General features: G+C 31.7%; 1 protein-coding gene across 1 annotated transcript in view; it reads right to left on the reverse strand.

The window, feature by feature from the left end:
- Window positions 1–14,995, reverse strand: part of LOC149775666 (putative aminopeptidase PLBD2) — a 35,255-nt gene that overhangs the window by 4,688 nt on the left and 15,572 nt on the right. The window contains exons 6-10 of the mRNA XM_089944295.1: window positions 11,227–11,384; window positions 9,445–9,537; window positions 6,237–6,308; window positions 5,069–5,221; window positions 198–357 (exon numbers count right to left, since the gene is read on the reverse strand). Coding sequence (XP_089800421.1) covers window positions 198–357; window positions 5,069–5,221; window positions 6,237–6,308; window positions 9,445–9,537; window positions 11,227–11,384 — 636 coding nt within the window. The remainder of the gene's footprint in view (window positions 1–197; window positions 358–5,068; window positions 5,222–6,236; window positions 6,309–9,444; window positions 9,538–11,226; window positions 11,385–14,995) is intronic.

Here is a 14,995-nt window from a genome sequence, read left to right on the forward strand (position 1 = left end):
GAACAGTGAAGCTATGAAGCAGATGTGATAAAAAAATAAATAACAGTTAAAAGTTTAGTAAGTGGCCCAGAATTTTCAATATACATACTACTATTACATTATTTCAAGCCACATGGAAATTCCACTGCCTCAGTCAATGTGAGTACCTCAGATGAGTTGTAAAATCAATACAAAATTAATTTGTAAATGCTTTGTACCTTCAGATCTATTCCACCATTAGGACGACTACCAAGAACCTTCAGTGTGTAAGTGCCATTGACAGGGTTCAGATCACCCCGGGCTGAGATAGCATTGGCTGCACTATATGGTGGTGTACAATTACACCAAGACAGAGGGTCATGTTTGAAATCATTATACCTGGTGTAGAATTAAAACAGACTTCATTAAATAATTTTCATACTGTATTATGTGTATCATGTATTATATTATATGTGAAATTATTAATATATAGAAACATCACTTTATAATGCAGACGATAGAATTATGCAATGAAATGAATTTTCAACATAGACAAATTTGCTATATTCATTTCATAACATATATATCCAAGATACATTATTTAAAAAATTGTAATTATACTGATATATTAACTTTAATTCTCATTATGTAATGTTCATGGTGAAAGTCATTGATGGTTGGAGAATATGGTTTAAGTACCATAAGAAGGACATAAGTCATCCAATATAATCCAAAGTAACAACAACAATTAACTGGATTACAGATTCTATAGTCAAGCCGCTTAGAAAACTGTGTTACATATACAAGATGATACAAGCATCTAACATTAAACCCTAACTTAAAACTCATTTGAAGCAAGAGAACATAACATTTGTTTCAGTTTATGTTGTTTCTTTTTTATTTACTTCAGTGACAATATATACACTGCTGTCACAATAGTGATGTGAAGTCTGACACAATTAGGTGTAGGAAGCTTAAACTGCTGACTGTCAGCAATATTATACAACCCATTACATTAAACAGGTCAAATCAACTGTAGTGGTCAATTGAAAATTTTGGCAAAGTTTTACCACTCATCTTCTCTCAATTTTCAGAAATTAACATTGGAAAAACTTGTGAACAAAAATATTATATGCAAAAAATATTTTGTCCTAAAACAAATATTGCAGTCTAGAAGGATTTAGCTCATCAAAGCCACCTTTTAAAATCAGCTAAACAGTATCGATTATACAATTAATGGCAGCTAGTAATAACATAAAGCTAAAAACAGTATTGATTATACAATTAATGGCTACCAGAGATAACATAATGCTAAACTTATGAATCATACAATTAATGGCTACCAGAGATAACATAATGCTAAACTTATGGATCATACAATTAATGACTACCAGAGATAACATAATGCTAAACTTATGGATCATACAATTAATGGCTACCAGAGATAACATAATGCTAAACTTATGGATCATACAATTAATGACTACCAGAGATAACATAATGCTAAACTTATGGATCATACAATTAATGGCTACCAGAGATAACATAATACTAAAGTTATGGATTATACAAGTAAGAGCAACCAGAGATATCATAATATTAAAGTTATGGATTATACATTTATCCACCTTTTTCCCCATAAATATGAATTTTAATGAACCAGTATACCTTGCATTAACCAGTGCAAAGGGGAGGTCAATATGAACAGTTTATTTCAAATTGTTTTACTATGATTTAGAGCAACATCTTGAAATATAATTTCTTTTACAAAAGGGACAATGCCATTTCAGCTACAGGAAGCCACAAAATACGACATAATGTATAAGTGAATGCATTGTGTCCATCCTTATTTCCCAGCCTGGAACTAGGTCAAAACATTTTGGTTCTTTGCATGATAGACACAATAATCCCTCTTCTGATTTTAGTTATACAACTTTGTTGCACTGATGGCAGCATAAAATAGATATCTTACCTGTTTTAGGACCATTTTTTCTTTCTTTTATTTTTTTAATCCTTTGTCTGAATATCTCTCCATGATTCAAATATGTAGGAGTCAAGACTTTTTATTGGCCTTTGTATTTAGTATTTGTTGTGTGGATATAAATTGTTTCTTACCCTGACAAGGAGCTTGTTTAGTTCAAAACATTTGGAAACTGTTTTGTATTAGCAACCTTTTAAACATCTGTGTCATATTCAGTGTGAAATTTAGACTTATTTGCAAAATAATTTTTTTTATTTTTCATATTAAAATATATCCTTAAATTATTATGTGAAAATATAAGATTTCCAATCTTGCCATGCAACTCTTGATTAAGTGTTCTCACAAAAGTTGTACCTGCAGCAACAACAAAAACAAGTACTTTGTGAGCTAGAACAAATTAATAGAAACTGCCATCCATTACAGAATGAAAATTAGTCATTGATATAGAAATTTGACCAGACACTTTTTACATCTCTCTGTAGTTATTTCCCCTTACTTCTTTGACAACAATGACAAACCTGATCTGATGCAATGCTGAATTGGACTTGCACTGTTTTCAGATAGAGAAAGTAGTATACAAAATGATTTTTTTTATTAGGTCAACCCAATCCTACCACTTTCTTAAGTATATTTATAAGATCAGGCTATGAAAGTGAGGTGAATTTATGAAAAGGGGGTGGAGGTTAGTGTGTTGTGCTGAATAATGAGTTTTATCTTCTAAACATTGATTCTGGAGGAAGTATGGTATATAAAAAAAGAAAATTTTCTTTTTCTATGTTAATACTGGAAATATTTCATCTTGCAGTACCAAAAACTAAATATCTGAACTAGTTAAAATATGTTTTGTGTACCACACAATGAAATATATCCAATATTAATGCAGGAAATGAAAGTATTCTCTCTTTCTTGCACACGAAAAAAAATCTTTCTTAAAAGTAAGAAGAAAAAAAAAAAAACATAAAAAGTTTATTATCATTTTGGGAAAGAGATCATGTATGAATAATACAAGACGATTGTGGTGTGGCTCCTGAAATTTTATGTGGTTTTTTACATGAAAATTTTTTAATAGTTTTGTCTTCTTAAAAGTACAAAAAATAAAGTGTAAAAAGTTTATTCTAGGATCACATAGGGCTTTGCCAATGTCGCAAACTGCAATTTTATTTTCCTTATTGGCGGCAAAATATACCATCTGGTGATTGTTTTTATTGGCAACATTGTTGGCTATTTTAACTTGTATATACAACCATTGGTTTGGAGTGGAGAAATTCACAGGCCCCATGAAAGGAAGCCACATGTTTGATATAAAATGCACTGAAATTTATCTATTGTTAGATAAACAATTTCTTTGTCCATATTAACAAACCATCTTAACAGTGCATTGTTATATCATAATCTGCTTATGTTGACATCGAGCATGAGCACTGTATGTTGTGAGATATCCGCTTTTTTTGTTGTTGACATTTCTGGTAGCAGAGATCAACCAGAAGGGGCATTATCTCATAATCTATCTTTCGATGGATTGTCGGCCGCTCGCTAGTAATTATTATATTTATGTGTGTGTGTGGTTTGGATTTTTAACGTAGCTTTAACAATTTTTCAGTCATATCACTACGCATTATATTTACATAGACTGACATTTGTATGTGGATGGTAAGCAAAATTCCTCTTCTTTCCACTCAGAATTAAATCCTTCTGTACTAATCCCTGTCATCAGACCAGAACACCTTCATCTCTATCATCTATTGACCCTTTGTTAAATTTCTGTTCATGAGTGGAAAGCAGCATCACTCCACTACCACAAATGTTATTAAAAAAAATCTTACTTGTTGGTCTATTCAATAGGCAGGGAGGAACTATAACTACAATCGATGAAATGACAGCTAATTCCTTTTTAAAAATGTACCCAGATAAAATAGTTTGCTGAAATTTCAAAGAAAACATTACCTTTGAAGCACCGACTGTTATGAAAATGTACTAAGCAGATGGAAAAAAATCAGTCTCAATCATGCAATACAATTATTTGATGTTGCCACCACAATAAGAAATGGGCATTTGTTTGGTTCTCCAAAGCTGGCCTATAGAGGTGACCAATAACGCATGCACCTTTCATCAAAGAAAGCAGATTACAATCTTCAATAAAAACAAATTACTTTTCTTCAAAAAAGTAAGTACCAAACTTAAATAAAAAAATTGAATCTGATGGATTTATTCATTTTCCAATGTGACTGGAACACATTTACTGTGCCGTGAAAGTTTCCTTTTTGCAGTGAAAATGTTTGTGCTTATGAATGCTAACAACGTTGGCCTAAAATGCAAACTAACTTTTACTGACTTGGGATGTACTGAAAAGTAAATGTGCTTCATCATTTGTTACATGATTGTGCTATGTTTATCCACTGAATTCAGACCCATATGACCTGTGACAAAATTATTGAATAATTTAAATCTGTGTTTGTGCATTTTTTCAATGGAATTATTTATATTGTGGATTCAATGTATGTGATGAGATTTGCAGGTGAGTACACGGTGTTGATACTCTATTCTTGCTATACATAAGACATGTATGTATAAACAGTATACACGTATATGTACCAATTCATGGTTCTCTAAATAAAGAAAAATATTATATATGCCTTCTGTTTTCACTACAGGCATATTTCCCACTTAATATGCATCGATTTAAGAAGGTAACTGTGCCAATGAAGCACGTATTTTACCACCCACATTTATTACCTACCCCACCCCACCCGCAAATTTTCTGGGGTACATGCTTCATTTTCTTCAGCTGACTGACCTGATTGCTTATAACACGGGTCAGGTTCTATCATTCCCAACTACCATGTCATAACAGGGTCACACTATGTATATATATATATATATATATATATATATATATATATATATATATATATATATATATATATATATATATATAATACAAATAATACTGTTTTCAACAACTAAGGTAGGCAAGCCAGTCAATAACATCAAGAAAGGTTTAATTGCACACCTGTCTAACTGACAATAACTTTTCAATAGTAGCTTAATACTGTGATTTATATTACTGACTTTAACACCAAAATCTTCGTTTTCATCAAAAGTATTTGTAATGAGAGGATGTGGACTTGCCTCATTAATCGTGTCAGTGATTCTATATCCATCACCTTTCCATGATCTCGTCTGAATATCTGGGCTCTTGGTGCCATTTCATAAGTAAAATAGTCTCCATATTTGGCTACATTTTCCTGCTGTCCACTAATGTTGAAGATCGTTTTAAAGTATCTAAAATTAAAGGAAAACGTCCACATACAAACCAATTTCCTGAACCCACTACTGTATTTTTTGTAATTTGTTTTTTTTTTAAAACACCATCAATCAATAAAAATCATTATAGTTTTTTCTCTTCTAATATTTGTACTGACAACTTTGTAATGGAGCTTTTGCAATAAGTTGCATTAATGTATCAGCTTAATAATTTGTACCTTAAAAAATAATTTTGTCACCAAAAATGTTATATTCAAATGTGAAGAAAACATTTAAGATGACTAATACATAGTGAATGAGAAATCACAGTCAATCTGATTCTACTTGTCATTTTGAATCATCTGTTAATTAAGCAACCGTAAGAACTAAAAAACTTCTGAAGAATGTTACTATAGTATTTCAGATAGTAAGATGCTGGTATTTTAATAAAATGAATAAAAAGTAGGTTCTAAAACTCATGTTATTTGTATAAACACAAATATGGATGCCACACAATGAAAGCTCCAGGTCAACAGGAGTAATGGTGAGAAAGTTACTATTTGTATGTATACCTGGACCAATGAAAGATATCCAATCAATTTGAAAGAAACAAGATCCTGAATTTTACATTTTCAATGATGCACCAATGATGTACAGGAGGAAACATAAAGAATACAACAAAGCTTATACTCTTGAACCACCGAAGAATACAAGATTTTTCAAAGATTCCATAGAAGCACTTCAAGGACATTATGCTTATACTGATCTATATTAAACATCAAAATGTCAGTGAACATTTAATGTAACAATAATAAAATGTTATTGTAAATTGATACAAGTCTTCAACTGTCCAAGCAGCCCCCATAACTGCGGAGAATGAAAGGAGTTGGGTCAAAAATTCCCATATAATAACTCTTTTACTACTGGGATGTGGCCTTAGAATTAGGTTGTTCAGTGGGGTGGAGGCCAGAATTTTAAGTTATGCCACTGTGTAGCTGGAAATGGTACTCAAGATGTTATTTCATGCAACAGTCCATACAGAACTTAAACTTACGCACGATTGTAACTTGGCCAGTAAGTCTGGTTAAGTAGTAAAGGTGTCTTGTCCTCATGTACAATAATCCCCCTGGAAAAGAGCATAGAAATTAAACTTTTTTAAAATGTAAATTTTATTTCATAAGTTTCTCAATAAGCATCTAATATATGAACAAATGCATGATAGAGAAAATGTCAAAAGAAAATGATCATATGAAATCACATTTTCAAAACAGTAGTCCTTAGAAAGTTCTGATACGCACTCTATTGCTTGAAAAGAATGTCCACGAATCCAAGGTAAGGCTGTCTCTCCTTTTTAGCTGCTGAATACTGAAACCATCTTTGATATGTTTGAGAAATTACAACATACCAAATCTGGTAAAAATATTGTCTTACATGTCCAAGTTGTCACTATCACTAGATAAATATAATATCAAGGACTGAAATCTTTAAACTTGTCTCAGACAATGAACTTTTGGCACCTTCCTGGATGGTAAATGGAATCTCCTAAAAGTCACTTGCAATCTTCTCTTATATCAACTGAGAAAGTCCAATATAACTCACATGGTGTACAGTGTGTTTTAATATGTGTACAATAAGGTAGAGCTACATGATCTACCTCATTGTACAAGGATTTTCTGATAACCCGACCTCCCTGATTTGAAATAAAAGAAGTCCAGCATCGTCCACCTGCCTTCCCTGGTGGTGAATTGACATTTTTAATATGTAGTGCCCCATTTCTCACATGCTTCATTAGGTTATCAAACATACCTCACTGTCCTGTATTTGTTTGTGTTTTTTTTAACAATGTATTTCACTTCCTTAAACAACAATTAATGTGGGACACAAGAAGGCCCAGACCTGCATATAAACATTAATTCACAAGACAAATTTAATAGATATATCTGCAATGTTTGGAATGATGTGTATGATGTAAGGCAGGCATTTCTGCATGATGCCATTTTTGATGGCTCAAGGGCTGCAAACCTTTGTTATCTCTCATGACACCTTGTGATGCCCATCATTTTGCAGGCCACAGGTTCAGCTTGGCAGGCCACATGTGGCCCATGGGGCATGTGTGTTTGAGACCACTGATGTAAGGTATGTAATTTCTAAAAGAGTGGTTACCATAAGATCTTAATGCTAATGATACCACAAAGTGATACCAATTCTCAATGTCTGCTACAGCAGGAAAAGATGCATTTTGCAATAACTTTGATAATGTAATAAAATTATTTTTTAAAAAAGCTAAATTATCAAGAACTTGAAAACATATACCTAAACCAAGTTATTGGATAATTTATATGGCATAGGTTACCAAAGTATGATATGGAAAGGAGTGACTTTCAAATTAAAGTTCATTATACATGTACAAAATAACAGCACATTAAGGTTCACTCTTATTTTACTGTTCATAATGTATTTTTAGTAAATACATGATATACAACTTTTTTTCATCATATGTACAGAAAGGAAGCAACAAAACATAAATAATTTATACAATTTGCTCCTTTAGCCATTAAGTTTCAAGAAGTAACTTTATTTGGATGTAAACAGTACCCAAAGATAAAACCAATGGGGTCAGCTCAGTAAATATGTCCAAAAACTAGGAGTGGGCTTATTACCAAATAAATAAAGAAAATATTTGTCAAACTGTTTTAAAAACTGGGATGGGGGTGCTAATCATGAAGCAGGAACTTAATATCTAATTAATATGGTACTTAATTAAGTCCAATCATATGATAATTTTATCATTAAAACAAATAAATTAAAGATCCAAGACAAAACTTACTAATTACATTGTTTGAAATGTACATTCAGAGCAAACATGAACTATTTTTCTATACTGTTTGTAATTTTGTTTGTAATTCAGCAAAGTTTAAGTACCTAAGAAAATAAATTTTTATTAGAATTATTTGTACAACTGAAGAAAAAAAGAAGTGTATGAAAAACTGCAATATAATAAATTCCTCACGTATGAAATGCACAATGTTTTGTAACCAACAGAGAAAGTGGTGATAAATTCCAGATATAGATTAAGAAAAATCCAATTCTTGATTTAGAAAATACCGGTGATCTTTAAGCTATGCCAAGGCTTGGCATACAAACTACGTTTCTTTTTACAATTATTTAAGAATATTTTTATATTATTCTACTCTATAGAATAACAAATAGTGAATGTTTTAAACTAATATCATAAAATAAGTTTACCAATTAATTAAAAAGAAGGGTCATTATGAAATAAATTTTCAATACATTACGATTAATTATTTATAGAATACTAAGTTATTTATATTGTTGTAAGTATTATGCAAACCATAACTTTTATGATGGAATACTGAACAATTTTCAATATTATATCAAGGTATAATATATTAAAAATAATACATTATACTTAATAAAAAATATTAATAAAATTGTTTATATCTATTTATTCATAAAATTCATACATACATACAAACATACATACATATCTCTAAGGTAAATTTTAAAAAATAGATATTTATTTATACCAATAATGTAAGATCCAGACTGATGCTAATTATAATGAAATCAGTTTTGTAAAATCCCTTATGAAGCAACCAGATGCAATTCCCCTTTAATTACACTTAATTCTAAACAAAACAAGGGAATTACAAAATTAAGCATTCCCAATGACTATACATGTTTGAATAGTTGAGAAAAAAAAGAGTACCACTGACCAGTCCAAAGTTGACAAGCATTTTCAAATCAGATCAAAACTTTCAACAAACCATCGATTTCTCTAATTCTGCATTTTCCACCATTTTTGAGTTTTGTGAAAAAATTAGTCAAATATCCATACAAACTATAAATACAATTCAATTCCTTTAGTTTTTAAAAAAGATCTGAGTTTGTTTTGTGAGATCTTCCCTTATGACCATCTGTGATCCCTGCAACATTTACTTTTTTTCATCAGAACATCAAGCTTCTTCATCCTTGAAATGAATTTACAAATCATGGGGTTATGATACATATATCTTCTGCATACATTGTACTGTTGAACATTTGCTTTATTTTTGTGCAACTTTTGTTTCTTTGAATTATATGATAACATTTACTCATAGTGTACACAATGATTCAAAAAGGCACTGGGATCCACTGTACTCTTCTGGCACTCTGAAACACGTTAGTGTCTTGTTTTCCGAAGTCTCACTATATTATTCTAAGTAACAAAAAAAAAAGCTGAGAAGATATCATTAACTTACGGCATTTGTTCCAGTACTATTAAAAGTCCAGGATTCGGAGCTATTCCAGGTTTGAACTGATTGTAATTAACAATCATCCATTGATTGTTGTATCTGAATAACAATTATATTAGAACATTAGTTTTACATACATGTCGGAGCAGCAATGTTTCTGGTATATTAACAACTATTTATTTATTCAATCATGTATCTAATCATAATGCCTAACTGCTCAACTGTAATAATTTAATAATTGTGTATATAACACTTGGAAAATGTCATCTACAATGTCTGTAAATCATATTTAGGACATATTCTTTACCCAAAGCTAAAACATCCATGTTTATGAATTGTGCTCAGTATTGAATTAAATGGCTTACACAAGTAAACCTTTACAAATGCTTAATTATCAACAGATTGGTTATCACTCAAGATGATGTCAATAACAAAATTTTAGAAGCCTCATTTTTCAACAAAGTCCCATAAAATAAATGCAACATGAAAGATGACTAACTTGGCTTTCTCACATTTTTGTATGCTGGAAATATCCAATATCTTGTCACAAGCCTTACAAATCATATCGTTTTTGTCTCTCTTCAACACTTTCACCAAGCTGCTATAAAACAGATCACATTCTTCTTAGCTTCTGTATACACATCTTCATGGTAGGCCAGCTGTAAGCTATGTCAGCCATTTGCAGTGTCGATTATATTACAGAGCCACCAATGTGAAGGGACACAACTCATTTCAAAACCTACTTAGTTTAATGTACTAATTCACCAACTCAGTTTTATCATAATACGCTCTTCTTAAAAATTTAAAACTTTCTTATATTTAAAATTACATTTTAGCAATATGATTTTAATATTACTGATACAATTTCAAAGAGGTTTTGAGGAAATTCAAGTACTCTTTTCAGAAATGCAACCACTTTTCAAAAACAAAACCCCCTTTTCTAAAATTCAAAACTGTACAAACCCTGGAGTTTAAATGATAAAATATTTTGCCTTTCTGAATGACAAGATGATATATAAATGATACTGTGCAAAATAACATTAGTTGTTTTAATGCATTTTTTGTATTATATTTTTGAACACACGAAAAAGATGTATACTGAAATGGTTCCAACAATACTCTTGAGTCAATCTTCACTCATTTGGGATTTCTTATTGACCTAAACTTTATCAAGAACTGTTTTTGTCAAGGAATACAATGTAAGTGTGAATTCTATTTTTTGTGACAATGACCTTGAACATCAAACAATTGACTTTCAAAACAAAAGGGTAAAAGAATTATCATACAGGTACAAAGTTTCACTGAAATCGGTTAAATAGAATTTAAATTCTGATCTGGAATGAAAGGTCAAGGCTCAGTATTAGCTACCTTGACCTGAAAGATACGCAAATCAATACGGGTCTTTGACTGGTTGAGAAGAACAGAGGTACAAGGTTTCTTACAAATGCAATCTGCATCAATAAAGTTATTGTCAGAAATAAAATGCAATCATCAAATCAATTTATATATTCAGTGACTTGGAACTACTAACCCTAATATCAAATTTGTATTCTTTCTGGGGATAATGGAAATAAATATTCAAGTTTTCAATGAATTCTGTTATCTAGAACTTAAGTTGCCATCTTGACATGAAATGCAGAGCAATATTTATTTTAAAGCAACAGTGGTCTTGACCAGTGTTCCAATGATTCCCAAGTCAATAACATTCTACCGGGGATTAAAGAGAATAAGCATATTTTCCACCATACAACCAGGTTACTAAAAGTTGATAGGTTACAGAATACTTACGTGCCACTGTTGGATTGGGAGAAAATGTCAGCCCAGTCAGTGCCTGTTTTTGCCAACCTATTGGCAACCATTGTTCGAATCCCCTCAAGAACATGAGCTGGTTGAACAAATCGCCACAGATAACTGTTGTCATTGCTAATTGTTGTTTCCAGACTTGCCTAAAATCATACAAAAAGTAATGAACATGTTATTAATTTACCAATAACCAATATCTATGAACAATATTCATTAGGGCATTACAAATTTATCAATGACTTCCATTTCAGGTTCTGGGAGCTAAATACAACAGTAATTAAAAGTAGACCTAAAAACACAAAGAATCTTTAAGGAATGAAAATAAACAGCATGACATTGAGATTTCTGTGGTTCAATAATACAATTAAAATACATCACACTGACTATAAGATCCTTCATTATAAGATGGCTCTTTTTTATAAGGCAAGTACATCATGGATCTCCAATCATTAAGTGACAATACCATTATGTGTAGACAGCTCTGGTGACCTAGTGGTTAGAGCATCAACCTCAGATGCGAGAGGTCATGGGTTTAAACCCCGGCCGAGTCATATCAAAGATTTATAAAAATGGTACTAACAGCTGCCTCGTTAGGTGCTCAGCATTAACTCATTAACCCCTGGCGACGTGTTTATGCGTTAGGAGGTAGTAGCCTACTGCCGAGCTCTGTAGTGTCAAGGTCATGTAAGATACACTAAAGTGGGTAGTATTATAAAACGGTAGACAGATGTAGCTCTACAATGATACCAAATAATCTAGATGTTCTAACTGCACTACAAAATACAGAGGGAAAAACCTTATTTTTTGGACCCAATTTTTTTCCTCCCAAAATTTGCCTGTGGTTGGAATTCGATTTTGTGTATGGATTTTAGAATTTTTGGCCTCAGATCTAAGGCAGACCGGTCTGAACTGCACACAGACAGGCAAACCTTTGCAAAAAGTATAATAAGATGGTCATTTGGAATAAAGAGTGGTCTGAATACCAATATGATTGGTCCATTAAGAAAAAAAAAACCAAAAACCTTTTACCCTTCTGCTCCTGCGCGAATGAAATAGCCAATGACAAACAATGTTTCTAACACAACTAGGCATTAGGTTAATGGGAAATCTCTTGGAAGTCGATGTCGATGTATTAGAATGTATTCAGAAATAGCCCCCAAAATGAGTTTCCTAGTCACATTTCAGGCGAAAACAACAAAAACATCCAAGAGTTAATGAGTTAAGAGGTTAGTGTTAGCCTGATGTCAGGATAATGTAACTGGGTGGGACATCATGTTATATGTCTGCGGCATGATGCCCCAGTGCTAGACATCACTATAAACTGACATGCTGCAGACATCGTAGCGATATGACTGAAAAATTGTTAAAGCTACATTAAAAATCCAAATCACACATGCACACACACAGATGTATTATGCACTTCATAACAAGGTGGTCTCACCATGGACAGCATTATAATGGGGAGTACTATATTGTAACTGTCAGTACTTGATCAAAGTTATGAAACTCAGGAATGCTCCTGATGATAAATGATATTACCATAAATATATACAGTTTGAAACTGTTGTTCCATATTTCTGTATTACCTATTCATTTGTGACATACTTGACCGCTAAGTCCTTTTAATTAAATGTAATGTGTAAACTTGGTTCAGTTGGTAAAGCAATAACTTTTAATTCAAAGACTCCTGACTCAATACCCACTCAGATGTCAGCTTCACTGTGTCTTGGGAAAAGGCAATTTGCTCCCATTTCCTCAGCATGATATAGCCAATAATGTTTTAAAAGTGCAATTAAAACCAACAAAAACATGAACAGAAGTAGCTTTGACAATCCCAGGACCGGAACAGCAATATTGGGCAACATACTTGTTCAAACATCTATCATAGTTTTGGTATCTACTTATGGTCAACAGTTAGGTACCTACTTGTGGTCGACAGGTGTCCACCTTTTGTTACCAAGTAGGTATCTACCTGTGGTCAATAGTTAGGTATCTATCCATGGTCATGTAAATTTTGCTTAAAACAAGACATTAATAATTAATATATGATTCTCACAACAGCTTATGTTTTCAATGGATGGCACAATGCTAAGTGATAAGTGATATTTTTCATGTCCCATCAGCAATTTTTGACAAATTGATTTTTTGCATAAACAGAAACAGGTGTGACAAATTCACCTCTATTATAAGATTTTAAATTCAGAAAGGTGTTTTACAATGTAAAATGGCCTCCAATGAGGACTGCTTTCCAACTAGCATGACATTCTGACAATAAATTCTGTCAATAAGCAATCTGATGTAGTAAAATTGTTAATGTATTTACCAAACTGATAAGTCTTCAAAATAAAATGACTCACTGGATCACAAAGGTTATCAGACAGTTCTACATTAAAAAAAGCTTTTATATGTTTATTTCAGCTATAGTTATCCATGTATTTTCTTTCATTATTCAAAAGCTCATATCATTCAAAATATCTCAAAATCTAGATCAGAGAAATACATTTTGGAAAAAAAGTCTTATCCTGGCCAATCTCCAATAAATATTTTCCAAACCTGGATTTGAGAATATAGCACAATTTTCATAATAGACGAGATTTGGGATTTTTGACGCAAAATGTGATCTGTATATAACATATTTTGCAAGCAAAATTAGGAATTTGATAAGACCGTCAAAGTTGCTATTTCCTATAAAGACATCTTTTCATGTAATTTTAAAATCTGGATCAAAAGTTTGAAGCCATTCCACAAATAATTTCCCAAAATGTTAAATAACTGAATAGTCATAGAATAAATGCTCAATTTATTCTATTCCCTCATCATAGAAGGTGCATTTATCGTTATCATTTAATCTTTTTCAAAAACTGGTTTGTGGTAATATTTCTACGTAGAAATCTAAAATTAAAGCTAATTACATTTTTTTATATACAAGTTTAGCCAAAACAAAAGACTTGGTCCATTCGTTTCCACCAATTGCACACCCTAGCTGCCTACAACAAGTTTCATGTTTACCATTGTATCTTGGTTCTTATTAGATCTTTATAAATAAATTTATTCTTTGCTCTTACCCTAAGGGGCAAAGTTTGGTCAAGTATTACATGAGAGCTGTTTCCGCTTTCAAAAAACTTTTAATTTTCTTTTTCCACTTCACTGACATCTTTGACATAAGAGTAAAGTACTGTACAAAATTATTGTTTATGTTGTTTGTTTTTTGTGCATCAAAAAGGTGTTTGGTAAGTACAACGCCATTTGTTCTCCACCCTGAGTATGATTTAAAAATGTTTATAGTTACTAAATTAAGAATATCTTGAGACAAGTATTCCTGAATATTCAATGATTCTTTTTCCCACTGTGATAAAGCACAAGCCCCCCACCCCCACCAATATGTGTGCATCTTACTGTACTGGTTTACAAATTAGGGTAAGTAGTTATTTTTTTTTGTTTTGTTTTTAAAAACATTTTATATATTATAATGATTAGTATATATCATGTACTAAATGCTTCAAGTACTGGACAAAACAGACTCAATTAGATGCACAAATCGATTTTAGGAACTTTATTTTTTTGAAGATAAAAAATTAAACCCTGGGGAAAAAAAGTGCTAGGGTCAGCATAAAAAAAACAGGGATGACTGGAAACAAATATATTTTTTGCCTAAAATACATCATGCCAAAATTATTTTAAACTGTTTTACAGGTTTCTTTCAATTAGTTTTTCCTAACTTTCATACAAGTATATGTCCAAATTTTCAAAATAT

This window comes from Sinohyriopsis cumingii, chromosome 19 (genome assembly GCF_028554795.1).
Source record: "Sinohyriopsis cumingii isolate HCF-2022 chromosome 19, ASM2855479v2, whole genome shotgun sequence".
Classification (NCBI taxonomy): Eukaryota; Metazoa; Mollusca; class Bivalvia; order Unionida; family Unionidae; genus Sinohyriopsis; species Sinohyriopsis cumingii.